Genomic DNA, 26954 nt, shown 5'->3' on the forward strand with positions numbered 1-26954 from the left:
TCGTGACGTCTAATGATGCGTGGCGTTCTCGCTGCCACTAACTTCCGAATTGGTACTTCTGTCGTTAATTGGTCGAGCCCTCTACTTTCATTAACGTGGGAATTAACAGGGAGTTAACCATATTTAGCCGGATCTAGCCGATTACCTTGTTCGGAAAACGTGGCAATAATAAGTTCAAAATATTGTTCGTAAACCGAATTGTTCGTAAACCAATGTATTCAATTATTCGTGTGTAGTATTCATCGATCCCTATTTTTAACGTTGCCAATTACAGTTGATGCAGCTGTACAGTACATATTTTTCAAGGTGAAATTAACTAAATGTTATCTTTGTACAATTACTGCACAAAATAATTTAATTTGCAACAGAACATTAGTCATAATCTACACAAAAAAACATACATACAATTAAGTGAATTTTCTAGATGCCATGCCCCATTTTGTGTAATTATAAACCTACAGAATTTTTTCAACAGCACGCTCCAATAATAACACGTAAAAATTTTCTTATAAATAAATAATGCAAGCATAGCTTATATTTATTTTTTTATTTTATTTTTTACTCTTATTTCTAAACATTTATGAAATTCAAATTATTTCAAAAAGCAACAAGTATATTTTACTTATTTATTTTATATAATTAACGTTAAAAAAGAAGTGTCAGATACAAGGTTCGATTTAGACTTCAAAACAGTTTAACACAGCCATGCCGATTTCTAAACGTTATTTGTATTGGAAATTAGGAAACTTTTTTTTCTAATGCTTCCTCTGTTGAATTTTTATTACCTAAATGAGCATTTTTCTTGGAACTTTCTGGTGAAAATATTTTCACCACAATATTTGATATTGGAATTTGCAGAAAGGTGTAGCAGAATACAGATACAATAATGGAAATAAACATCGCCATTATGTATAACATCCACTGAAAAAAATACGTAAATATACATTAAACATCTACAAATTTATTTTTCAATTGTTTCAATTAATATCTAATATATATTAACACTAAATATGTAAAAAAATTGCATGCTAAAGAGTAATAAAATACATTAATTAAGTAAATCATTAATTAAAACAGGATTTTCCTGGTGTTAATTTTACCTTAATTTTAGGACTTTGTATATTATAAAGAATATTGAATATAAATTACAAAAAAGCGTTTAATTCAAATATCAAATATCATATTTTAAAGATTTTTAGAGAAATTAAAAATGTATTGATACCAAATATATTTCTCTAAATACTTGATGGTTTCTTCTTTGTCCATAAATATAAAGAATAGAAAGAGGATGCAGAATATAAATCCACAATGTTAGTCGATCCATTATGAGGAAAAAGTCAGAAGACAGGAATTTACTTAAAATACCTGAAACATTATTAATATATATTTGTAGAATCTACATTATAGACATTTGATATATAAATATCTGTACTCTTATAGTATTAAAATTAATTTTAAATATTTTTATATATTTCTTGTGGACTTTATATATGAAAAACTGTACAGAATGGATTAACTCGCTTTATACTTGGAGAAGTTGCTACTAACGCACTAGCTAAGTATTTTCCTTGATAAATTAATAACCGCCGCATTATATATATGTATACTGTAAGTCTATATAATAAGAAAATATTGATCAGTTTACTTGTACAATTTTCACATCTCGGTACCATGTTACTTTTCAAATAAAATCGAATAAATTGCTTTATAAAAATTTTGATAAAAGGATCAGTTGTTTATTGATTTCACGAAGAATTTTTCATCATGAATCCAAGTACAAAGCACTAGTGATCAGAGAACAATTTAATTGTATTTCCTTGAGACAAATTCCAAATATCATTTTTAAAGAGCAATTTGAACAAAAAAAAAATTATATAATAAAAGTATGAAGTGTGTGTCATGATGTTATCATGTAAGAACATGATACATCAATTTAAACTTATAACGGACACCGTTAAGAAAAGATCGTTAAGGAAACGATCAGTTAAATTTTGAATTTCTGGCGTATGCGTCTCAAGTTATAGACGGTTGGCAAACATCACGCCATGTGGTGGACCTCCGATAGAGCTACGACCAGCGTACTCACTGATTGGTCAGCCGGCTCATTGTCGACGACTATATTAGGCCGATGTGGATGCGGGAAGTTTAAGTTCGTTCAGGAACTTCAAGTGTGCATCGAAGTTCAAATCAAGTCTGGATCCGTCACGTGTCTGTACCTCAACAGCAGAAAGAAGCTAACTGCTGGCCACCAACTCGTCGATTCGTCGTAAGGTGTACTCTCGACAGTCAAGAACGGGAAATACGAAATATTTGGACTTTGCACAGTGTCATTCGCGTGCCGTAACGGTCGCCAATTGTGAAACAGTAGCGAGAATGAGGCCGAAGTTTTAAACGCGAAAATATGTACGTCGGACGTTCAGCGCCGCTTTCCTGTAAGCCTGAAGCTTGACAATGGCGTTTGGAAAGTCAGAGAAATCATGCTCGACATTTCAAACGCCATTGTGAAACTTTTAGGCTTACAGGAAAGCGGCGCTGAACGTCCGACGTACATATTTTCGCGTTTAAAACTTCGGCCTCAACCTCGCTAGTGTATATTTTTAAACTTTACTGTGTAAAAGGACGTTTGAAATAAAGAAGACACTATTACAAACTTAATGCACAGAAGTATCACTTTTGTGATACTTCTGTGCATTAAGTTTTGTAATACAATAATTTTTTTTCCTATTTGCACGCATATTTTAGTATATTAATAATTTTACATTCAGTTGCAAAATTTTTGAACTGCAATTTGAAAAATTATCTACCTATAAATTCTAGACTGTTTCTCTGCCTTTCTTTAATTTCAAAAACAAAGTTAGATAGATGAAAGCTGAAACCAGATATGAAGAAATTAGGGGGCGTCCCCGATTTGCTATGCACGAAATTCCGCTTTGCACCAGAAGTCACGTTATTTCGATTCAAAATTTTTTGCTAGATTGAGTTAAATGACTGACGCGACTTTATTGCTAAAAGAAAAGTCTGATATACAGGGGCAAGTCACTACTGATTTAGAGCGGAAAAGATGTGTTTTAAATAATATGAATTAAACGATGATAAAGAATTGCAGCCTGGCATTGTGACGACGGCACAATTGCTCGTTTTTTATCAATTATTTCCTGCACAGTAAGCAACACCAAAGTTTTGCTGAGTGTAAAATCTGCTAATGTCCTTTCATGTATTTATTGAAGAATATTAGACGTAAACATTGGTAAATGTTTGGTCCACATTCTTACGAATTAAATATCTAAATTATATATTTTTACAATTAAAATATTTCCGTAAATTGTACGTAAGTACGTTAGGAAAATGATTTGTGCTGTTTTTGTGTCTATGTTCACTGAAATTTATGTACTATAACGCACTAATATATTTGCACACCTCTGTCCATCAATAGCAAATCCATTGATTATATAATATTTCTCCGGCTATTTATATTCCCAAAGAATATATGGAAAGAATAACAATGCAATTTACAAAGCAGAAATCGTACTTTCAGATTAGATTAACGAAAGATCCAGAAAATTTCACCAAAATTTTTTTTTTACAAATTTATATTTTGAGTAATTCTCCTCTAATATGGACTACTTTTTCATAATTGTTTTAGTTATTCATCTCTTCTATATTTAAAGTGAATTATTATACTGCCAAATGAAGTAAATTGAAATTCAGGAATGCAATAAATAAATAAAAGAACGAATCTTGCAGTCACTTCATAATTCGAAACAAAATGGAAGAAACGTATACTAATGTACTATTTTTGCGTTTCTGAGTAGACAAAGTAATAGATTTCTGTAAAAACATTCTCACGTGTATGGTATAAAAATCTTTCTAACACAAATTTTTTTATGGGTACAAATGTTACTCCAAATATCACAATTAATTAACGAATTCTTCTTATATATAAGCTAGTAAATATACTTGTAGTATGCTGCCTATTACAAACATTTAACTTAACGTATTCCCTTTAAAATATGTAACTTGCTTTTACACTGTAAAACAAGTACAAGGTTTTCTGGTCATAAGAACCAGAGTTAACTTTAAAAACATTTTTTAAAAATATCTTGTGGATGAAAGCCTTAGCACGCAAGTTAATTGATCCGTGATACCACGTTGTCTTCTTAGTGTGAAATAGTGTTATCAATTTCTCTTACTTTATTTTATCGTTGTGATTCTTATATACCGATCCTCTTTTAAATTTTATATTGTAATAAAAACCAAAATCTCTAATAATTTATTGTTTATATTCCTTAAAGATATAAACATACCTCCGTATTCCGAAATGCACGCAACACATATCCAAGCTATTATGGCTGTCCATGCAAATGGAGATAGAATCTGATGTGCCAGAATTATTGACTCGTTTGGAGAAGGATCGACTCTATAATTGTGCAAACCGAAGAAAGCCAATCCCATCAAACAAATTGTTGCAATCCAAAACGAAACAACAATCGTCTGCAAAAATATTGTAAACATATATTTCAATATCAAATAGAAAATTTTTTCTGTTTATAATTCAATCGGAGAAGTGAAATTATCTTATTACAACGTAAAATATAAATTAAATAATATTTGGTTTTAATTCTCGTTGTTTCTTAAACGTTATCAATGATTATAAAATTTAACAATTTTTCTGATATAATAGAATATGATAAACGTTGTAATAGCTATTCAACGCCTATAACGCCATTATATCGTCTTATCGAAGGAGGTTCGAAACTCAAGTACACCTCAGTGTACAAATTACATATGATATAAATAGAAGGTTTGAATGAGAGTATTTGATTCACTACGACTTTACTAATCTTCAATGCAGTCAGCAAGAATTAAACAAGAGTATAAATTTTAAATAATTTGATTCGAATGTTAACATCCAATATCAAACTATTGATACAGTAAAATGTATTTAAAACGAAATTTCATAACTGATATTTATCTTAAATATATGTGGTATACATTAATACTTTCGTGTGATATGCCTTCGATTTGATAAAAGTTCTTGTTTTAACCGTCAAGCAAAAGAGAGTAATTAGAAACAATTACATATTCACATAGATTCAGTGTATAAATATTTAATTAAAAATCGCCGAATTCAAAAATTACAAAGCATATAATGTCTTTGAAAGACAAGGACATGCTAAATGCCATTATGGGTAAAATAAGATTTACATCACAGCGTGCAGTTAGATACAGTATCTATGTTTTGAAATACTTTCGGTAATATTCGAGCATTAACAATACTTATACTGTTACTTGTAATAATATCGTATAATTCTGTACTCATTATTGCCGAGCACCTTGTGAAGGATTTAGTAATTTTTCTGTTTTTAAATTTATCCAGTAGTAAATTTAGTCATTACATGATTACATTTACACACCTCAAAAGTGAAATCGCAACATCACGAAGACAATGCGTGTACCGCATGAAAATTTCAGGACCGGTAGACGTGACAGAGATATGGAAATGGTTAAGTTTTCGTAAGAATCGAGTCTCGTGGTACCCAGTTTCGGGGTATAAAATCCAGCAGCTGGCTCTTATATCTTTGTTTGTTCTTTTAATCATGTGGAATTGTCTCTCACCTCTACCCTGTCCTGCAGGGTGTATGTGGCTATGCGCATTTGCATTGCGATTTTATTATTGAGATCTATCATACGGTAATACCTTACGTTATTATATGCGATATTAATTGAATTTTTGCGCTTAATTTTGCATAGTTTCTTTATAGTTTGCTCCGGAAATTTAGACTACCATATCAGTCGGAACCCTTAAATTTTTCTCTGACTTCATTTCCCTAGTATCAAACTTCCAAATCTGTTAAACACTTGTTTTATACAATTTTTGTTTGAGACATTTAGAATTAAAACGAATGCTAGGAAATATATCAAGCCATATTTAAAACATACCTTTCTGAATTTCAGCTGTTTCTTTTCTGCTAAAACGTGTCCAATTAATAAGCCCAAGCAGTAAGAACTTAGGTGTGAAAAGTAAGGTTTGCTGTAGATATTCTCCAGCAACTTCCCAAAATTTCTGTAACAAATTTGAGAACAAAAATATTATAAAAACACGAACAAACGTGTATGAACATATAAATAAATAAGTAAATTTAGTACATTAAGAAAAGAAATCAACATCATTCCAATTATTATTGAAAAAATGTAAATTTTAAATATTTAAGAAATTTTCACATTTATGACAAAAAAATTTAGGCTAACGTTTTTAATAAATATTTCTTTTTTAAATATTATATCTTTGTGTTATGAAAAGAACTTGGCCGTTCTTTGGTCAAGCTTTGCCTTGGTCGTTAATAGTAGTCAAGTTATCATATACGTTTATAAGGAGAAAATTTACTTCTCTTACATGAAACTGAATTTTTGTACGTAGGCTTATAATATTTTTAAGTGTTTGTTGTTTTAGTGTTAACTCTACTAGGCCTATATCATTATTTAAAAATAAGAATGTATTATGTGATGTCTTCCTAGGTAAGTTGAGTTTTTCGGGTTAGTTTTCAAATGTAACTTATCAATGATATTAATGCATACGAAAGTTACAATTGTCACGAAATACATCGGTGTCCTGACTGATTTCTGAAAATTTCATTTTCCCTAGAAAATTCCAAACTCATTGATCGATCTGGACCAAATTTTGCATAGTTTCTTTATAGTTTGCTCCGGAAATTTAGACTACCATATCAGTCGGAACCCTTAAATTTTTCTCTGACTTCATTTCCCTAGTATCAAACTTCCAAACCTACTGAGCGATCTGAAGAAAGTTTTCAAAGCTATTCTTTACAATTCTGCAAATACTATATGCTTCATTAAAACTCGGACCTTCTCTTCTTCTTGCTGATTTTATCTTCTACAAATTGTCTAACCCTATGATTGATTTGCACCAAGTTTTTATAGTTTTTTCCACCCTTCCAAAACATACGCTAATTTATAACGAGAATAACTCAACTGTCTGATTTCCAAGGCATTCTTTGCTACTATTTAACAGAAACATGAATATACAAATGAAACATACTCTAAATTTATTGATAAACCAAGGATAAAGATACATTTCGTAATTAGTAATTGAGAAGTGTGTGATATGATTCCTGCCATTGTCAAAATGCATAATAATACAGTTCCAATTCTTGGCCATCTGCAACAAAAACAAATTCTCTTAGATGTACTGAAAACCACATTTAAAAACATACATTTAAATACTAAATTTGCATATTTACAATATATTTTAATACGTTAAAATTAAGAAACTGCAAAACTTAAATTTATACCAAAAACTATGAGATTCAAAACAAAAACTATTATAATGCAACTAAAAATATATTTCAAAATAAACGTTATAGTACACCATGTTCTATTGAGGAGATTGTAGATCTGTGAATTCTCACTGTTGTTTGTCCACTCGCTGTCTGTCTGTTTTTCATGAATCTCGAGAACGCAGTTAGATACATGAACATCCAGACAAGAAGTAGAAATCTCAGCAAGTAGAGGCCCAGATTAACTGTATACTAACATTCGGTTCATACCGAACGTTATGTTATCTCAATTCACACATTTATCACGAAAAGGTGTTAGATAGATAACTGACTTGCCCCTGGACAGTACACCAAACTTTATGATGTGCAGGGGCAAGCCACTACTAATTTAAGGTGGAGAGCATACATTCTGAATTAAATGAATTAAAAATATAATTATAAATTGAGGCTCAGCACTGTGTTGATAACTTTAATTTCTTCGTATTGTTAGGTCAAAAATAGGTTTTATAATCTTGTAGTATATACTCCACAACAGTGTACAAGTTAAAAAACAAGTTAGGAGAGAAACCCGAAGAAAATATATCATAAATTTAAAAAATTTCTTGAAAGAAATTGAAATATTAAAAATAGATTTCAATTTCTCGCATGTATAACTAAAAGAAAAAATTTACAGATAAAGTCTTTCATTAATCGAAATAAAAACAATTTTCTCATGTTAATTAAGTGCTTCTTTGTTAACGAGATTAGCAGTCGAATGATGAAAAAATAATTGAAATTAAAATAAATACAGTCATAAGACAATTGGATTAACAAGTAATATAAAAAACATTTTTTTAAAGTCAATTCCTATTCAGGTCAAGAAAGAAAAATTTTATTCTAGTTACTTTTTATTAAATAATTACAATTAATATAAATATGTATATACATATGCTAAATATCTTATATAAGAAAAATTTTTTCTCCCATATAAAACTAAAATTAATTAATTAAATTTAATTAATGAATTAATATTTGAAAAAACTGTATTAACATCAAGTGTCATCCACTACAAGTTTTAAAAAATGTATTTGAACTTCAGTGGATGAATAAAAAGTATTTTATTAACGATTGAAAATTTGAACAAGATGTGTAAATATATATAGGGAGAGTGTGAAGTAATAGTAGGAATTTAAAAACAATTACGTTTTAAAAAAACCGATTATAAAAATAAGTTTCTTATTATTAGAAAGTGTATAAGTAAGTATAGAAAGAAAAATTAAATAAGAAGTTCATAATTTTACCCAACAATAAAATTAATAACAAACATAGATATTAATGATTCGCAATAACAGTTACCAAAGTCTATATATGATATGTTAAGAAATGTTTTCATTACAATCGTCAATGCCGATGAGGGCATTAGTTGTTGTTTCCATTGCGGATAATATACGTAATATAACTGAATTTATAAAATAGGAAACTAGATTATTATTACTATATTAAAATTTGATATTTATAGGCATATGTAAAAGGAATTATTTGAAAAAAAGCATTACATCTGAAGATTTTCAACAATATAAAATGAAATTTCGAGAAACTTTAAAAAACTTTACAATTCGTTTCAAACAGTAACAATCATTTGTAATTAAAAAATATAATTAAAACATGCAGGACAAAATTTATACATTACAATATTAAATGCACAGAAGTAATCACTAAATTGTCTTCTTTTAAATTTTAACGTCTTTTTCACTCATCGGGAACTAACGAAGAGTAAAAATGACGTTAAAATTTAAAAGAGGACACTTTTGTGATTACTTCTGTGCATTTGATATTGTAATGTAATCATTTGTAAGTTTAACAATGTTGAGTCTTTCAATAACAATAACAAAAATAAATTAAGGAATACAGTTTATGATTATTTTGTTATTCACAAATGTTTATAAAATCAATAACAAAAAAGAATATTATGTAAAAAAATGAATAAGAATACCTACTTATTTGCGTGTAATTAAATTTACCACATGCTACCAAGAACATAAATTTTTCTTTTATAGTACTTACTTAAAATAAGAAAATAGTTAGTTCATATAAGAATTATAAGATATTCGAGCCTCAAAAAGTAATAGTTATACTTATCCTTACCTGTCACGAATGTATAACAAAGGAACTGTAATTACAGTTAATTGCATCAAGACATTCAGAAACCATGTGTGTGAAGAAAACTGCAAAAAGTAAATGACTTTTTTAGTATAGTTTAATCAAATGTCATTTTAAAAACAAGAATACTCAGCAGTTTACAGTTAGGTTAATGTTGTAAAAATTCTGAATTTGAAGGATATATCTCCACCAGTATTTCTCAACGTTTTCTGCTTCTTTATATACGAGATCCCAGTGTGGTCCTTCACCGGAAAGAGGCAGAAGCATGAAGAAAACGAATAAGCAGAGCAAAGGAATAGTCAATCTTAAATATAAAATCCATCACATTTTAACAATACATAAACGGTTAATTCAGTGAATGAAAACAAAGAGATAAAATAACCATTAACCTGATATATCGCTGGATTAAAAACATTAAGTAGTACAACGCCGGTCTTTTCTTATCCACTCGTCGCAGGTAGAATGTTAAAAAACCACTGCATAGAATTTATTAATATTTTAAAATTTTAATAAAAATAGTTAAAATTAAATGTGTTTTTTTGAAACAAATTAAAAACGAATCACAAATTTTTAAATTAAACTTTTAATTTTATATAAATACATATATGTACAAACTATCCAAATACAAATTATAAAAGATTGTATTTCTTGTCATTCTTATTGCTGCCATTTTTTATAATTCAAATTAAGATGTAAAATTAGCAAGTAAATTAAAGTTTCATTTTAAGGAAATATATTTGAATTTATAACATAAAGTTAAAAGCCGGTTCACGTGATTTAAAATATTGATTTCAATACGTAACCGGTTAAACACTGTTATTTTCTAAGAATTATCATCCACAGACTTCAAATTTCTAACCTATTAACAACTTTCCCTCTCCAGACCAACTGAAGAGAAAAACATTGTTGATAGGTTAAAAATTATTGTCTGTGGATGCGATAATTCTTAGAAAATGCGGTGTTTGAACCGATTACATATTGAAATTTTATATCTGAAGAAAGTAATAAAACAATTGCGATTATTTCTCCAAATATAGTTGAATATGTAAAATTCTTTCATATTTTATAGTTGCACTTGAAAACTTTTTCAAACATTAAGTTCAATAATTATCACGAAATATTTATATTGCATAAAGTAACATATGAAGTAAAAAATCATGCACTCACCTCAGAAAAAAGTATATTTCAATCATAGACAAAGCTTGAGAAATCACTTCTAAGAAAACATTACTTGACATATTTGGAAAGTTGTTAAATTGTTCTGAAATATATACAGAGAATAAGTAATTTTGTTAATTTATGGATATAACAGTAGTTCCTTTTAGTTAAAATAGTAAATTCAGTCGATTTTGTTTACGCCATTTTAAGAAGTTATTTAATACAGAAAAAATAGAACCTCACGATTCAACAGTTAGAATATTTTACGAAATGTATTTGCTGTAATATAAATTAATAAGTAAATTAAGGTAATTTCTACAAAATAGTTAAAATAGTTAAATTAACGCTGAACTCCTGAAAATCGAATGTTATTGAGGAGATGGAACTCGTCTTAGTGTAAATAAATAAGGAACAATTGAGTGGTGATATCATTTCTGGGAGTATATTTGTGAGAAAGTCAAGAAAACTGCACAGTGACCATAAGAAATAGACATCGCCACTCTTCACTAAACTATAATAATTGTACATTTCATTTTATTATACTGTAACTATGTATTTTATATATTGCTTTTATTTTTACTTTAGTGTTTAAAGCATTTCGACTGTGTAATGTTTATTTTAAATATGTGTTTCGTGTTTATGTTTATCGAATTGACTATTGTTTTGCGTGTGGAAACAAATTAATTCACTTTTCATTATTTTTTATTTGAAAATTGATTCTAAAGTAGAACGTCTTAGAGTCCGAACAACTTGAAACGAAATAAATTCCGAGTACGAGTAATCACAGCACATTTATTTCTTACAAACAAAATTACGATAGATCAAGGTTTTCAATGCGAGAATAAATGGCTTTCAAAACGGTTTTGTCACAATGCCATTGAACGTATTGTTCCTGAACAGTATTCTTCAATGGCCTGTTAATGCTGTCATCCGTGGGCTGAAAAACAAAAGTTACTCTGCCAAAAATGAAGTTCGGCTTTCATACTGAGTTTGTTTTTTTACTTGAACTGTCATGTGTCTTTACTATAAGTCTAATGAAGAGTCCATATTGGGTTTAGAAGTGCTCAGGTACTACGTCAGCGAACAGTTAGTCAAAATTTAATTGTTACGTTTACCATTCCATAACCTGTGTGGGTACGAACACGTCAAAAAGGAAACGATACTCATTCACAGTGTTCTTTTTGAAATTCGTGAATGCAAGAAATTACCGACTGTTCATAGCTACATGACTGTCATGTTTTGTTTGTCTTGTTTCTCGTAGCTGGATGATTTAATTGAAACTTTTTTAAAAACCGCGAAATTGCGGGGCGTATTTAGCAAAATTCTGACTTCATCAGTATTATGAATATGGTCTAACATGAAGCCTGCAATTTGTCTAAGTGCGATCATATATTGCCTAATATTTAGCAGCTTGCTATAGAAATCTGCCAGCAGTTGGTGGAGGATGCTTGCGACAAGGCACTGCGCTTCATGAAACACACCACCAATATCCAAAGATTCCCCTTTAAAGATTCCCCTGGAATGTTTAGAGCTTGTCAAATTTCATTTTTTTTTTTTTTTTTTTTACTCTATTCGTATACGGAAAGGTGACGGATGGGTGACGCCTTCCCGTCCTGTTTCCCATAGGAAAACTATGGGAAACAGGACCCAGTTAAAGTTCAACTAACGTGAAAAAAAACCCGAAAAACTCTACATAGCTAGCTAGTTGGTGAGGAGTGACTCCACCACAAACTACCGGTGTTCTTTAGTGATGGGTTCGACATTACTCGTCATGGTGTCACTAGGTCACAAGTAAAAATTTTTCTTCTCTTTCCTACAAACTCCACAATATGTTCGTCAATATCTGGTTGTGTTCTTTTTGATAACAGTTTCTGTCATTTCGCCTCGCACGTTATGTTGTTGAAACAATCGAAACTTGTTCTCTGACAAATCAAGTTTCTTTCAACATTTTTTTTTTCCAGCAGACTACTAAAACCATTTCAAAACAAAATATTTAATTAAAAAGCAAAATCAAAATAGTAGTACTTGGAGAGACCTATATCACTCCTAAACTGTTTACCCACGCAAATCTAGAAAGCGAATTGAGGTTATGATAGGTTAGGGAAGCTTTCAAATTTTTACAAATAGATTTCCATTAAATCAAGTAATTGCTTTAGTTCGCTTGTAAGCACGCTCTCACAAATACATATTTAAGGTTTATCTAATTTCCCCAGTTTCATGTTTGGAACTAAAACGTCAGTTCTCATTTCTTCATACGGATGTAAATGTTCCTCTACTATGTTTCTCACTTTTCTTAATATTTGCTCTGTTTTCTTTTTCTGTGATTTTTATTCGTTTATTTCTTTTTCTTTAAAATATCTTATGGATTTATTCGCTAGTTCTCCGTTATTTGCATTTTTCCTTCAAAATTTGTCAGTAATTATTTTCTTTCAATCAAATGACTACTAGCTGTTGAGTCAATTGTCTATTATCATTGTTTCCATTTTCTTCAGATTTCAATTTTTCAGCAAATGATTATTAGAATCATTTAGTTCATCTACATCCTATGGAATTTCAACTATCCATCTTTTCTTATGAGATATCATAAGAAAAGATGGATATCGTTGTTGTGTCTTTTATATGTTGTTTGTCTCTAGCCTTTACTGTTATTTTTATTATTTTCAATTATCCCTATTGTTTCTTTAAATCCTTTATTTTCATAATAGTTTTGTTTCCTCATTTGTACATTCATTCAAACATTTCGGTTAATATAAGTAACCCTTGGTGTCAAGATGGCGGCTCGTCTCTGATTCCAGCAAGGAAACAGTGGGACGCACGTTCTAACCTAACCTAACCTATTTTAATAAATTACCATAATTAATAACGGTTACCTTATTAGCAACCAAATTATTAAAATAGGTTAGGTTAGGTTAGAACGTGCGTCCCACTGTTTCCTTGGTGGAATCAGAGACAAGCCGCCATCTTGGCACCAAGGGTTACATTAACCAAAATTTCTTTCCATATTTATCAAACTTATATTGTTTTACTTGTTATCTATCTTTACGAAACTTTTCTGCATAACCATTAAAACTATTTTTTTTTCTCTTAGTTCCACAATACTTAATAATATTTGTCATTTCATATTTTTCATATTTCATTTTTGTTAGAAACTTTTTTTTCTTTTACTTATATAATACACTTTTTCTGATTTAGAGTAAGATTTATTCAGCCCTTTACTTGCTACATCTGCTGCTTTGGCATGTTCAATTTTTTTACCTACAGCTCTAAATTACAGAACCAGATCATCTATTATCTCCATACATTATTCATCTATATCAGTTTTTTTTAAATGAAACTGTATTAATTTGTCTGTTATTTCTCCACTTATTTTTCAATTTAAATCGATCTATTCGATTTCTCAGATGGTTACGTTTTATAGTCTACAATTTCCATTTCTAATTGAACTGTAACTCCAGATTTTTCTATTGTGAAGTTTTCAGTAAAAAGCTTTCATGCCTGTACATCATTCCTTTCCTTTAACAATACTACCGTGCCGGTCATTTATCTAACACCGTTTAGGAGAAAATATTATAATTTAAATAACGTGATTTCCTATTTGCAACGGTACTTCTTATACAGTTAATTCAGGCTTCTTGGCTTTAAGGTTCTCAGGTCCTCTTAGTACTTCATCTACATAACAAACGGATCAAGATTTAGGTAGAACAGGCATCAGACAGACCACAATAAAAATTTATTCGTTTTCAATTTTTTCAACTTGTAACACAATGAGTATGCAGGGAACGAAATGTATATTACTAAAGACAGTGCAATACAAGAAAAAATATATACATTCTAGATAGCAAAATAGATCAAATAATTAAAATAATATTAACAATAAATTCAGTTCTGGCAAAAAAATAAAGAAAATTTATTTTAATATGTATTTATTGATTTTAAATAAAATAACGCTTTATTAGATACAATTAACAATTTAATAATTGTTAGGAACTTAGACATTTATTTTATCCATAAATTTTTAAAGTATTTCAATTTACCTGTTGTTGTATATGAAATTACGATAAACAGGGGTATATGACTATAGACCTCCAAACACAGAAGTAAGAACTTCATTCCACATAAGAATCTTGTCTCGCTATCGGAATCCGTACTAAAGAGATTTTGGGTCGAAGTAATTAACGAAAATGAAACGAAATTGTGTAGAATGTGGCCTAAATAGAAAAGGCGATTTATTGTCAGAAGGTAGTAATAAGTAGAATTTAATTAATTACAGTAATTAAAATAATAATATAATAATACAAGTTTACGATAATCATTTAACAACTAGCCTTTAATCACATTATATATGTCATACAATATGCTTTCTATAAATACGTAGTATATAATTTTTGTAAAGATTTATCACACAATTTAAATCATTATTGCCTTATATGCCTCCTAAAACGCATTTCGGCGTCTGGTGTTAAATGGCCCTCATTAGTTAGGTAATCATATATTATTTATATGGAAAAAATATTTACGAATGTTACAAGACTCGCAAATTTATTAACTACATAGTATCACTAACACAACAACAATAAAATATTTGAATCATATTTTAATAAAATTATGTACTTCGTACTGTACAGAATATATTGTACTATGATAACATTTCTATCTTTATTACTGACCTTAAATATTATAGACTAAATTATGCAATTACCAAATTTTTATTCACCTTTATAGTTTGTTATACTAAAAATGTTTACAGCAATAACATGTTATTATGTTAATATATCATATGGAAAATTTAAATAAAAATAGTCGACGAAACGAACATGCTGTCTCCTTGCCTTTATGAAACCGCCATATTTAAATTTACGATTAATAGCGACCAGATCGCAAAGTTATGCTTCGATCAGCCCTTTTCTTACAAAGAAATATTATATTATATCGTCTGGGATTGTCCCCTGTGAACTTTTAGACTGTTTTGAATTTTTTTTTGCAGAGGCGTAGCCTTTAAAGAAATGTCGTCCCTACAGTAGGAGATAGCTGTTCCTGGTGATTGGACATGGCGAAAAGTGAAGACATTTTTAATCAGTCTTACGTATTTTTATTAAAGATATAAACCATCCTGCTGGTATTATTTCTAACGATTATAATGATCTTAAAGAGCAGATTATCTCTGCTACCAGCAGAATGCTTTCAGTTGTATTTTTATTGCTAAACTTCGCAATATTTCACTATGTAATAATTATTAGTTTTACCAGCTAAGGAGGTTGGCAGATGAGTAGCATAACTGACAATTAAACATATTATTAATAAAGTTTAACAATTATTAAATCTGATATTTTACTAAAATAAATATATTTATCTCATGTTACTGATATTTATTATTTCTTCATTTCTAAATTAATACTTTTCTATATTTTTAACAGATAAACAGTGTTATCATTTGCAAAGGACCTTTCCATACACTCCTTCGATTACTATTTTGATTAGGCAGACGTTACTGCATTAATGATTTCCAGCAGCTGAAATCCTTAATGTTCAAAATTTTTAAAAAGAATTTCATAGTATTCCAGTGTAGAAAATAATACTCAGAGAATATTTACATTATTAAACGGTTTCATAAAAAAATTTTATGTTGTATGCGAACTAGGTGTTAATGTAGATAATCATAATTTTGTACAAAATATCAAAATTGTGTTGAAACTCAATCCTTTCTTTACATTAGATGCTGCTTTTAAAGAATTTTCCGATACTATATAATCATAAGCTTAATTTATAGACTTACTATCACTGAAATTTTTAGTAATCAGATAAAATTAGCATATACGATCGCATTTTTCATCTCAATACCATTAAATATAAACATACCTTTACCACAAGGAACGTTTACTAAATTTAGTGTAAACAGAGTGTCGAGAATCGTTCCAGAAAAAACACACAAGATAAAGATGCTGATTGTAATTCTGAAAATATAAGATAAATTTCATTACTAATAAAAATTACAATTTTAGAATTATTTGTCGTTAATTGTATGAATAATTATTTTTTTAAATTTTGATTTGAGTTTTGATACTCTGCGATAAGCAAAATTAATTTAAAATTATATAATTGTTAAAATAGAACATTGTAGTCTAGCGAAGGAAAATCTGCTAAGGAGAGCCCTTTGCAGAAGAAAATTCTTCAGGGAAAAGCCTCTATTTTTTGTTTGAAACATGAAGAAACCTCAGAAAATTTTACGCGCTAACCTGTTAGTGACGGACAAACGCAAAATTCGAAACACTTTTCAGTAGTTTAATTCATTCGTTAGGATATAAAAATAAGTCCTTTCCACTAATTACACCATTCAATTTAAGTTATTTATTAAATTATTTAAAAATGTAAATTATTAATCTACTGGTACAATTCACATTTTTTACCATTGTTTCAATTTATAAGTGGAATTATTTCGAATTGTCTTTCAAAATTGCACTATATTTTAGAAATCTGTTTCATATAAATTATAGTTATATATATTTATATAAAGTTCTATAATTAATTACATTTCTAAAAACCTTTGGCATATCCTAGTGCGAAAAGTGCACAAGTCATTGTACGAATTGCCTGACAGCTTCAGATCCTGTGATCTTTACATCAGTTCCTATGAAATAAATGAATGCCTCGGTAGAATCCGTGAAAGTGGTTTAAAATAATGGTTGGAAAAGGGTATGAATGCAATTGCGACTTTAAGAAAGTATATGGAAATATTCATGAAGTAACTTTTGCTACATCTGTAAATGTAAATTATTGGTTCACTTTCCCTTTTGTATAATGCTTAATATACACAGCCTGGAGCTTTGATAGTCTCCCAATATTATTATCTTTCTCCCGTAAATATGTGACATATTTATTAATGAACGTTTTTTAGTCTAATTTGAGCAGTATTATGAAACAATAATGTTTTTAGCTATAATAAACTGTATTTAAAACTAATTATTGTTAGATGCTTTGATTATAAAAGCAATAGAGAAGGGAACACAAGAAATTCCTCGTTGTAGATGTGTATGTAGGAATAAGCTTGCTCCTGAAGAAATCCGAACTATTCCATAAACATTTTATTTTCTATATACACCATGCTGCAGAACGTATATTTACAGCGATATACGCAGCTAGTAGCACCATCTCGTTCGAGGCCAAGGAAAACACTCCATATTTACAACCGCCATGTATTCAGTTATTTTTTTTTTTTTTTTTTTTGCAATGGAAGGTCGGACTGCAGATTTATGCAGGTTTGCATTTTTGGCAGTCTTGAATATCAAACCTACTCGAGCCTTATGGGGCCATTCTGATAGACTACCGCAAGACAGCAGAAATCCAGAGCAGACGTTACGATAACAAAGCGACTCTCAACAAGATACAAGAATCTTTATTGAATCAGCCACTTCTACGTAATAGGAAAAGCAAAGCTTTTGAATGGAATTCCAAGTTGAAATTCCAAAATCACACGAGAGCCGATAGAAGTTTTAATCTATCCCCACGTGAAAACAGTTCATTCGGAAATTAGAATTTAAAGAAATTCATAAGTGTAATCGACAGCGAGTGGATTTGACTGTTGAAAATTGGCAAAAAAGGTTCCGATTGTCCATTTTTACATGAAGAAATTATGTAATAGATTTTACAAGATTTTTCGTTAAAGTTTAAAATGCTAGTAATTTCTGCGGGGACAATGTGTGCATTTACGTGCAGTTGATATTTTATTTGTGATCATACGAAATAAAATTAGAATTTTATTAATATAGCTAAATTTCTTTATTTCGATCTTGAAAGTCCCACCTCGTCCTATATGCGAGATCACCTTATACGCGAATAAATACGGTATATTAGTAAAGCGTAAACGTCACTTAAGAATAGTTGAAGTTTTCAAGATGGAATTTAAAAATATCAAGTGGAAACGTCAGCCGATACCATAGCAATATGTATAAATTATGGAAAATATGTTTATGTTGCCTGTAACGAACCTTTCTGCTGAATAGACGTGAACTCAGAAATCACAATTTCAGAGTCATACATTTGGAAACAGGTGATATAATCTTACGTTTTTAGGCGAAAAAAAATGACGATAAAGGAACTAAAAAATAAAAATTATCTTGATTAAAAGAAAAATATATCATAAAAAGTTTGAGATTTTTGCTAGTAACCATACAATTATCTGTTTTTGTTTAGACTAAAACAATTACTGCTTTAGTCAAAACAAAAACAGTTATTTGTATGGTTTTCTAGATAATTTGGCACTTACAGATATGTTTGAAAGTATTACTTTAAACAACTTTGGTATGCGATGATGCAATAGTTTTTACTTGTTATATCTACAGGTTTATTTGTATTAATGTAAATTGATTTCTTAAAAATAAAACATCAGGACTTGTAAACATTTTAAAATATTGTTATGCAGTATACAGATTTACATTTTTTATGTTTAAAATATTCAATAATAAAAAAAAACATTATAATGATCAATCGACGTAAAAAGTGGTGATTTGTTGGATTCTTCTATGATTGTACTTTAATATAATTATTGCTTGCGAAAATACTATTGGGCTGCAATTTCAAAAAAATGTTGGCCTATAAATTTCCACTGTCTTCAGCCTGTTTGTTCGTCTGTCCGTACACAATCTCGTGAAGAAAGTTAGTTACAACGAAATGGAAACAACATTTGGAAAGAGTCGGGACACCCGGCTCTGGGTTACTATACAAGAATGACCGACACAAAGTGTAAGTCACATTATTTTAATTAAACTTTTCTCCTAAAAGGAGTTAGATAGATGATTGGCGTGACTCTAGTCTTAAAGAAACAGTATGATGTATAGGGGCAGCCATTACTACTAATTTGAAATGGAGAACATATAATTTAAATGAAATAAATTAAAAATATGGTTAAACATTGCAGCTTGGCATTGTGACCAAGTCACACTAAATAACTGCTCGTATGATTTGCAATAATTTACAACATTATTAAAATCTGAATTTATATTGTCTCAATTAGTGTAATATGTGACTTGTGCACTTTTAGTCTACTTTCCACATTTATTTTCATAACATTTATAATATATGTTAACTGTATCATAAATGTTATGTTTTCTAACTTATTATTAAATGTAACATTACAAGCACTTACATGCAAATTATTTGAGTTGAAGAAAAGAGAACCTTCTCGTCTTTCACTTTGCAGAACTTAACTTCTGCTCTGTAAGGACCTTTCACAGCTGTAATCGTTAATCATAGAAATTATAAGAACTGTTAAATAACTGCTAATAATTTTCGTAAGACATATTTCTTAATGTGTTTAAATATTACATATAATATACTTTAAAGCAATAATTCATACAGAACATTGCGAACATATAAACTTTGCTTAATTAACATATCACTAAGCATAGCCTCGATTAACGTACTACATGTCATACAATATGTTAAAAATAATATATTTATAAAAATAAATAAGTGGTGACTAACGAAGTCCTGTATATGCAGTATGAAATATATGTAAGACGTCTCGATAGAATCTTGATTAAATAGATCGCTGGTTCTCAAATGAGACAGAGTGATACCTTTATTGCTTCGGTCATCCAATAATATAACGTTTTGAAATAATATAGGCCTAAATATAATCTGTATGAATGAATATTAACAGATAATTAATTTAAATAGTTGTGATTACTGAAAGAACCGTTCAGCTTTAATATTTTCAGTATTAAAATTGAATTAATAAAATATATAATTTGTTCGTATTATAGAATGTTTCTATGGTCTTTCCAGCAAGACACTTTTCACCAATTTTTGTGATTTTTCTCGAATATCTCAACTTTTACACCTGCAAGTAAATCTTTCTTTAAGTTCTTCCGACCTTCTAACACGTCGTCCCATTTTTTTTTTTTTTTTGGTCATTTTAATGTAACAACTACCGGCTAGCTGAGTTAGGTGTCGCCAGTTTTTCCAAATGTAAAGTTCGTCGCCAATTTCTCCACAACACAAGAAATCGTTGTTAGTCCCTCAATAACGAAAGTCACTTCCTTCTCCTTAAACAATACAGGTCGAACATCTCCGATAGAGGAATACCGTCATCTCCAAGAAAAGAATATATCACTTCAGAAACCACTGACTAGAGGGTTGGCACCTCTTCGATGTTGTGTCAGGATGGCCAATCCTGTAACCTAATTTCAAACAAAAACTGTTTGCCGTCACGGCTTCTGTGTTGAACGGGACACAGTGGTGTCATCCTGATGCAGCATCGAAGAGATATCAACTTTTCGGTCACAAAAATACCGAAGAAATTCATTCGTTCATTAGTTTATACTTAAAAATCAATTAACTTTTTAAATATTTTATACTATAATTATTTATGATCAATGTTTTTAATACATTATCTAAAATATCAGATATTTCTTAAACTTGCAGGCATTCAGAATGAAAATAAAACAGTAAAAATCCGTCCTAGTCTAAAAAACAATAACAAATATAGAAACAAGAGGAGCCGTTTGGTGTGCTGCAGTTTGCATAGTGTGAATACTTTATTGAGGTGCAAAGTGAATTCTGTAGTCGGTTCAACAAATTGCGACCTCATAATATGTAAGTAAACGGGTGGCAAAAATTTTTGTAGAAGACAGTTACATATAAAAATGGAAAAGCACCAGGATCAACGAACATCAGATGAAAATGTTAAGCGTATCCGAGGTTCTTTCGTATGAAACCTTATGAAATCCAAAACACGGGCAAGAATTAAACTTGAAATTCCTCAAAGAACAGTATGACAAGTTCAAAATTCTAATCTTTTATTATAGTTGCTTGGGTGAAATGCCTGCAATAGCTGCAAATTATATGGCTTCATCTTCACACAGTTATTAAGAACATGTGAGTTATGACAACGCGACTGTTTTTGACTGACGTCAGACTTCACGTCGAACTTCAATTACCGTATTTTACGTTACTATAAGACACACTTTTTTCTTCGAAAAATTGTCTCCAAAATTCAGGTGCGTCTTATAGTCCGTAAAATGCGATATGGTTTCACACTACAAAATTGCAACACAAATAATGGCTTTTACTGTGAGCCATTATTACTTTTAATTATTATTATTTATTATTAAGACAATTATTTTAAGACAAGTAACAATTATTACTTTTAATTGTTAGAAATTGCTATTAACACTCCTACACACGATAAAATAAAAACGTGGTAGGGTTATTGAGTACGTCTACAAAAAAAAAAAAAAAATTATCAATATAATCAAAATATTTAAATTATTTACGACATTATTTAAAACAACGTATGTAAATTTACTATAAATAAACAACTATGTATCTGTAACAATGCTTTTACAACAAGTAATTTATATTTTTCAGAATATACTTGCGACTATTATTAGAAGAAAAGTATTAACGGAATAAATTTAGTAACTACTTTTCACTTGAATATTATTGACAGAACAGTGCGTAAAAACTAAAAACACTCGCAGTTTATTTTAAAGTAGGAGAGATATAAAATAAACACAACAAAGATAAACTGAATGTGCAATTTTTCAGTTCATGCAACATTTACTACCAATGAGCTCTGTATAGATTTTATATTACAGCGCGTTCACTAATGAAAAGCGCTGTATATTGTAATACAGTATATACGATATTATTATTAACTTACCCCATTGAAGAATATTTTCTACATCTTTTCTATTACATGTACTTGGTATGCAAATATCCATACGATATACATATTCTGTAAAGTCAGCTATTTCAAGCACTTTACTCACCGGATACGGTTTCTGAAATTCAAAAAAATTATACAAGTTGGCCTGAATAATTCTAAACTCCATTAATATTTGGACTATTAATACTTACAACAGTTTCTCCTATCAATGTAAAAATTTTTTTAGTTTTATTGTCTTCTGGCACATCAATAAATTTATACGAATTAAATCCGACAGTTAGCGCACAAAATTTCCCATAAATCGAGTTTATAGTTTTATTCCTTTTGCTGATTTTATTGTCTTTAACTTCGATATTCAGGCATTGATCGTAATTTCCGTGGTACCAGAACTTACCAGTAAATATCCCCAATGGTTTCCCTAAAGAATCAATTACTGAAAAAATCGTGTAAAGATTTTTATTATTAAAATTTATGTTAATATTTTGTATTAATTAAAGAATTTTCAAAACAAAAATATATTATAAAAGCTACATTAATGTCCACATTTTCTTACCGCTTAGTACATGAAATCAATAAAGAATTTCTCTTCTGTTAGTAATTACTTTTTTAGATATACTGAAAGTATATTAAATGAAAAACCAAAACCATTTACCAAATGAAATTTTATAATATAACTCTTTATGTGGTTTATTATTCTTTCTATCTCATAAATTCTAAAAGTGTTTTTTCCTGAAAATATCTAAAATTTCACATTATTATTATAGTTAATAGAATTAAATAAAATTCATTAAAGTTAAATAGCAAGCAGCTAAAGAGAAATCTGATTCAGGAGTAAATTGGTAATAAAATTGGAACATTTTCCAAGGAAATCTTTTTGGAAATATCCACATTTTCGAATTGTAGTAATAAAAAGTTGGTTCAAATATGTAATATACAAATGTGCGTTTTCTGTACATTTCCAGTATCATCCTTTTGTACGTGTATAATTATCAAGGAAACAAAAATACTATGTAGGCCAGTTTGTTTTTATACATTTCAAGCTGCTGTAGGATGATACTGCTAGTCTGGTGAGAGTTTGGAAATATTAACTACATTGATAACATGAAAACTAAGAGTTGGTTAACAAAATATTTCTACTTATGTTTTGCGTGTAAGAAGAATCTTTTCCTAATTTAATTTTCAGAAAATCTATTTGCGTTGATATGCTGTAGAATGCTTGGAAGCTCTTTTTAGACATACTTGCACAGAACACCAAACTTATTAAATTTAATACTTTTGTGTAATATCAAATTAGATTTTACTTTACACTATTTTACTTTAATTACTTTGGTTTCGCATTTTTTCAGCTCGATTCCATACGTTTGAAATTTTCAAATCTATTCTGAAATTGATCAAAATATTTTAAACACTCGTCAATGTGCTTACACTGTAGATTTTGGATTCGTTCTCTCAACTTTGAACAATGTAGAAAGCACTCGAAGCTTCGATAGAAAACTACTGCTATGAATGAAAAAATACCTAATCATCTCATTGAGCATATCAATTTTAAATTGATTTTATTTTTAGTTGTATTTCTTAAAATTTTCAAATTACCTAAAAATCTTTTGCTCTTTTAATTCTATGGCGAAGGAACCATTAACGTCTGTGAACAGACTCATTTCATCTTTCTCTTCATAAAAGTGCTTACATAGGTTATTTCAGATTCCTTTAATCACTGAACCTCACAATTATACAAAAGGGTATTATGCTTCAAAGTAATGGAAACTATTTTTAAACATCTTTCTACTCTACTCTTTGCGTTTTATAAAATTAGCAAATTTTCTACAACTTTCATTACATTTACAATCTTTAGAGAGTATTCAATTTTATACAAATTACACATTGTTTGTTCTTAATGATTTTCAAATATCCCCAGCCATTTTTACTTTTTACTTTTCAGTTTTTTATGTATAACAGAGGAAACGTATGGCGATCGGCAAAAAAATGACCACCAAGATCTTACACTTTTGGACTCAGAAGACCTTGAAAAGTCGAGAAATACAAAAATTTTAAGTTTTTTTCCCTGTATATTTGGATGTTAGTGTGTGTGGGGTGGGGCACGATTTTGTTCACCCAATTTCAAGCTTAAAAAGTCCTGTGTTTATTGTCGAAAACTTCTAAAAATTTTCAGGGTGGTTTGGGTATTAGGGAAATTGATGATATTAGATTTTGATGGATAAAAGTAAATGGGGTGGGAGATAATGGGATTCGAGTATTATATCCCTAGAAAAGTGAGAGTTAAAGACAATTTTACTGCTTATTAACAAATACCATTTTTTATATAAAATTCATCTCTATCTTCATAATTAAGCTTTTTGCCATTTTGTAATAATTAAAAATATAAGAAGGTTTTAATAATAAAGTATCGTAAGAGATGGAGCCACACAAGCAGTTTTATATGTTGCCTGGAAAGTTAAGCAACTCATTGCAGAATTTTTGTTATCTGGTTTGGTCTTTCAAACTGTTCTAACTTCTGATTTCAGTTACAAGATGTCTTTAGTTAAATAGGCTTTTTTTAAAAAAATTGTCGTTTTAATAATATATTTTGAAGGATGATTTTGTGTCTAAACGTTCTTTTATATTTACATCTATATAATTTTTGGGATTGCATAAAAATCAAAACGATTTAATTGAAATTAGGTCGCCACTGAAATTTCGTCTTCTAGCAAGTTTATCTGCATTCCTGATCTACATATTCGTCATTGACGATTTTTCTGCGAATTATTTTTTTTAACCTTGTTGAAATTGGGTCAACAAAGTTAATTATGGAATAAAAAAGATTTAAATTCTTTTTCTAATTCGAATTCAAAAGATTTAACTTGAGACAGTATTTTAATAGGACATTTTTGTTTTTCTGAAAGGTAAATAAACTTGATAAATTACAAAAATGTACAATCTAATTATCTTTTTTCGATAGACATTTTTCTTAAATTTTGGGCAAATTGCGGTTATTATGAGAAAAGTTCTAGAAGCTGTGGCTATAAAAATAAATTTTATTTAAAAAACTAATTGAACCGGTGTATTCTTATCATATAAACCAACACAATAAGAAACAAATTAACTATGTTTCTTGAAAAATATATTTGAACGAGCCATTATTTATTGTTACATGGTCAAAACGCCGGGCTGCAATTTTTAATAATACTATTAATTTATCTAACTTAAAACATAAGCTCTCCACCTCAAATTAGTAGTGGCTTTCCCCCGTTCATCATACTTCTACTTTAATAATAGAGTCGTGCAAGTCATCTATCTAATAATTTCAGGGAAAAATATGTGAACTGAAATAACGTTACTTCCGGTTTGCAGCAAAAGTTCATGTACAGTACACTTAATTAATTTGGTCAAACTACCGCGAGTCTTTCTATCCCTTCTCTCGACTTTCATATATCTGACATCTTTCTCGAGATTAAGGAATGGCAGACACAAAAGTGAGAATTTATAGGTCTACAAATTTTTCAAATTGCATCTCAAAATTACAATATAATTATCTGCTAATTCACCATCTCATCCTCAGAAGTGTTGGTTCGATGGTGAACAGCATATGAATGGCCCTCTACAGTTAACTCTGTTATATTTGACCGATTACACGTAAGACTCATTATTCAAGCTTCTAAAGTATTATATACAAAAAACTATTTTCACTTAAGATTTTCCAGGCTGCGCTAAACATAAGTACAATATTTTGCAAACCAGGAAGAGAAAGATCTAATTTGGCTACTTATTTACATAGCAATTTCCCGGAAACACTACACATACCAAGTATGGTTTTCACTTAGCGCAATAGATTAATAAGTGGCACTATATTTTAGTTTATATTGTAATGACACCTGATAACTATTTGAGCTTCATATTGCTATATAAATAGTGTTGAGTAGATCCTAAACAACGTGGAAAGTGTTTATGTTTGTCGTGAATATGAAATACGTTATTATTAATATCATTAATTTTTACAAATATCTAACTATTTGCAGTTTTTTTATCATAACTATTTCAAATTAAAACTGACTGCTTTGTGTATTTTCTATATTACATAATTTACATATTTTATGTAATTTAACACGTAACATCTAGAAAGTAAAATCCTTCTATTGAACGATGCAACATCTCTCGCCAATTAGTTTTATAAATGTCACGTGAATACTCCTACGAGCTCCATTACGTTTTGTATTCTTATGCATACAAACATAAAATAAATATAATACACTTTTTCTACAATTATATTTATTAATTTATAATAAAAATTAAAAGTTTATAATATACATTACATATATTATATGTTCGAATCTTCAGTGTTCGAAAGAAAATTCGAAATTGGTAAGTGCCTACATGTTATGTAATCACCATTTCGAAGTGGTAACTCACATTAAGTTCTAATTTTAGATTATTATATGTTGTATTTTTCGTCTTACAATTTACTTTTATTACAATTTTATATTACAAATGCAGAGTAATTTTAAATGTTGTGATTTAATGCTTATTTTGAATATGTATAAGATATAAATAATTGTTTGGAATTTAACATGACCTTCTCAAGATAAGGTTGTTTGGCCTTTCAATGGAGCTAATGTAACAGCGTTTGCTAATGATTCTTATCACATGTGTGAAGGATAGCATATTGTTGTTGTATTAATAAATTTTATTAAATTACTTCTTTT

At 29.2% G+C, this 26954-nt stretch overlaps 1 protein-coding gene across 1 annotated transcript; it reads right to left on the reverse strand.

The window, feature by feature from the left end:
- Nucleotides 1-671: 671 nt before the first annotated feature.
- Nucleotides 672-22423, reverse strand: LOC136982515 (nose resistant to fluoxetine protein 6-like). The gene is made up of 13 exons (XM_067279010.1): nucleotides 22252-22423; nucleotides 19732-19819; nucleotides 16449-16543; nucleotides 14627-14800; nucleotides 10602-10695; nucleotides 9824-9910; nucleotides 9576-9738; nucleotides 9420-9499; nucleotides 7058-7177; nucleotides 5941-6064; nucleotides 4305-4491; nucleotides 1223-1365; nucleotides 672-921 (listed from the first exon to the last, which is right to left on the reverse strand). Exons 1-13 carry the CDS (start codon nucleotides 22421-22423, stop codon nucleotides 739-741), a joined length of 1710 nt encoding a protein of 569 aa, XP_067135111.1. The 3' UTR covers nucleotides 672-738.
- Nucleotides 22424-26954: the final 4531 nt, after the last annotated feature.

The sequence above is a fragment of the Centruroides vittatus genome, unplaced genomic scaffold (genome assembly GCF_030686945.1).
Source record: "Centruroides vittatus isolate TY-2023 unplaced genomic scaffold, ASM3068694v2 contig_847, whole genome shotgun sequence".
NCBI classification, from domain to species: domain Eukaryota; kingdom Metazoa; phylum Arthropoda; class Arachnida; order Scorpiones; family Buthidae; genus Centruroides; species Centruroides vittatus.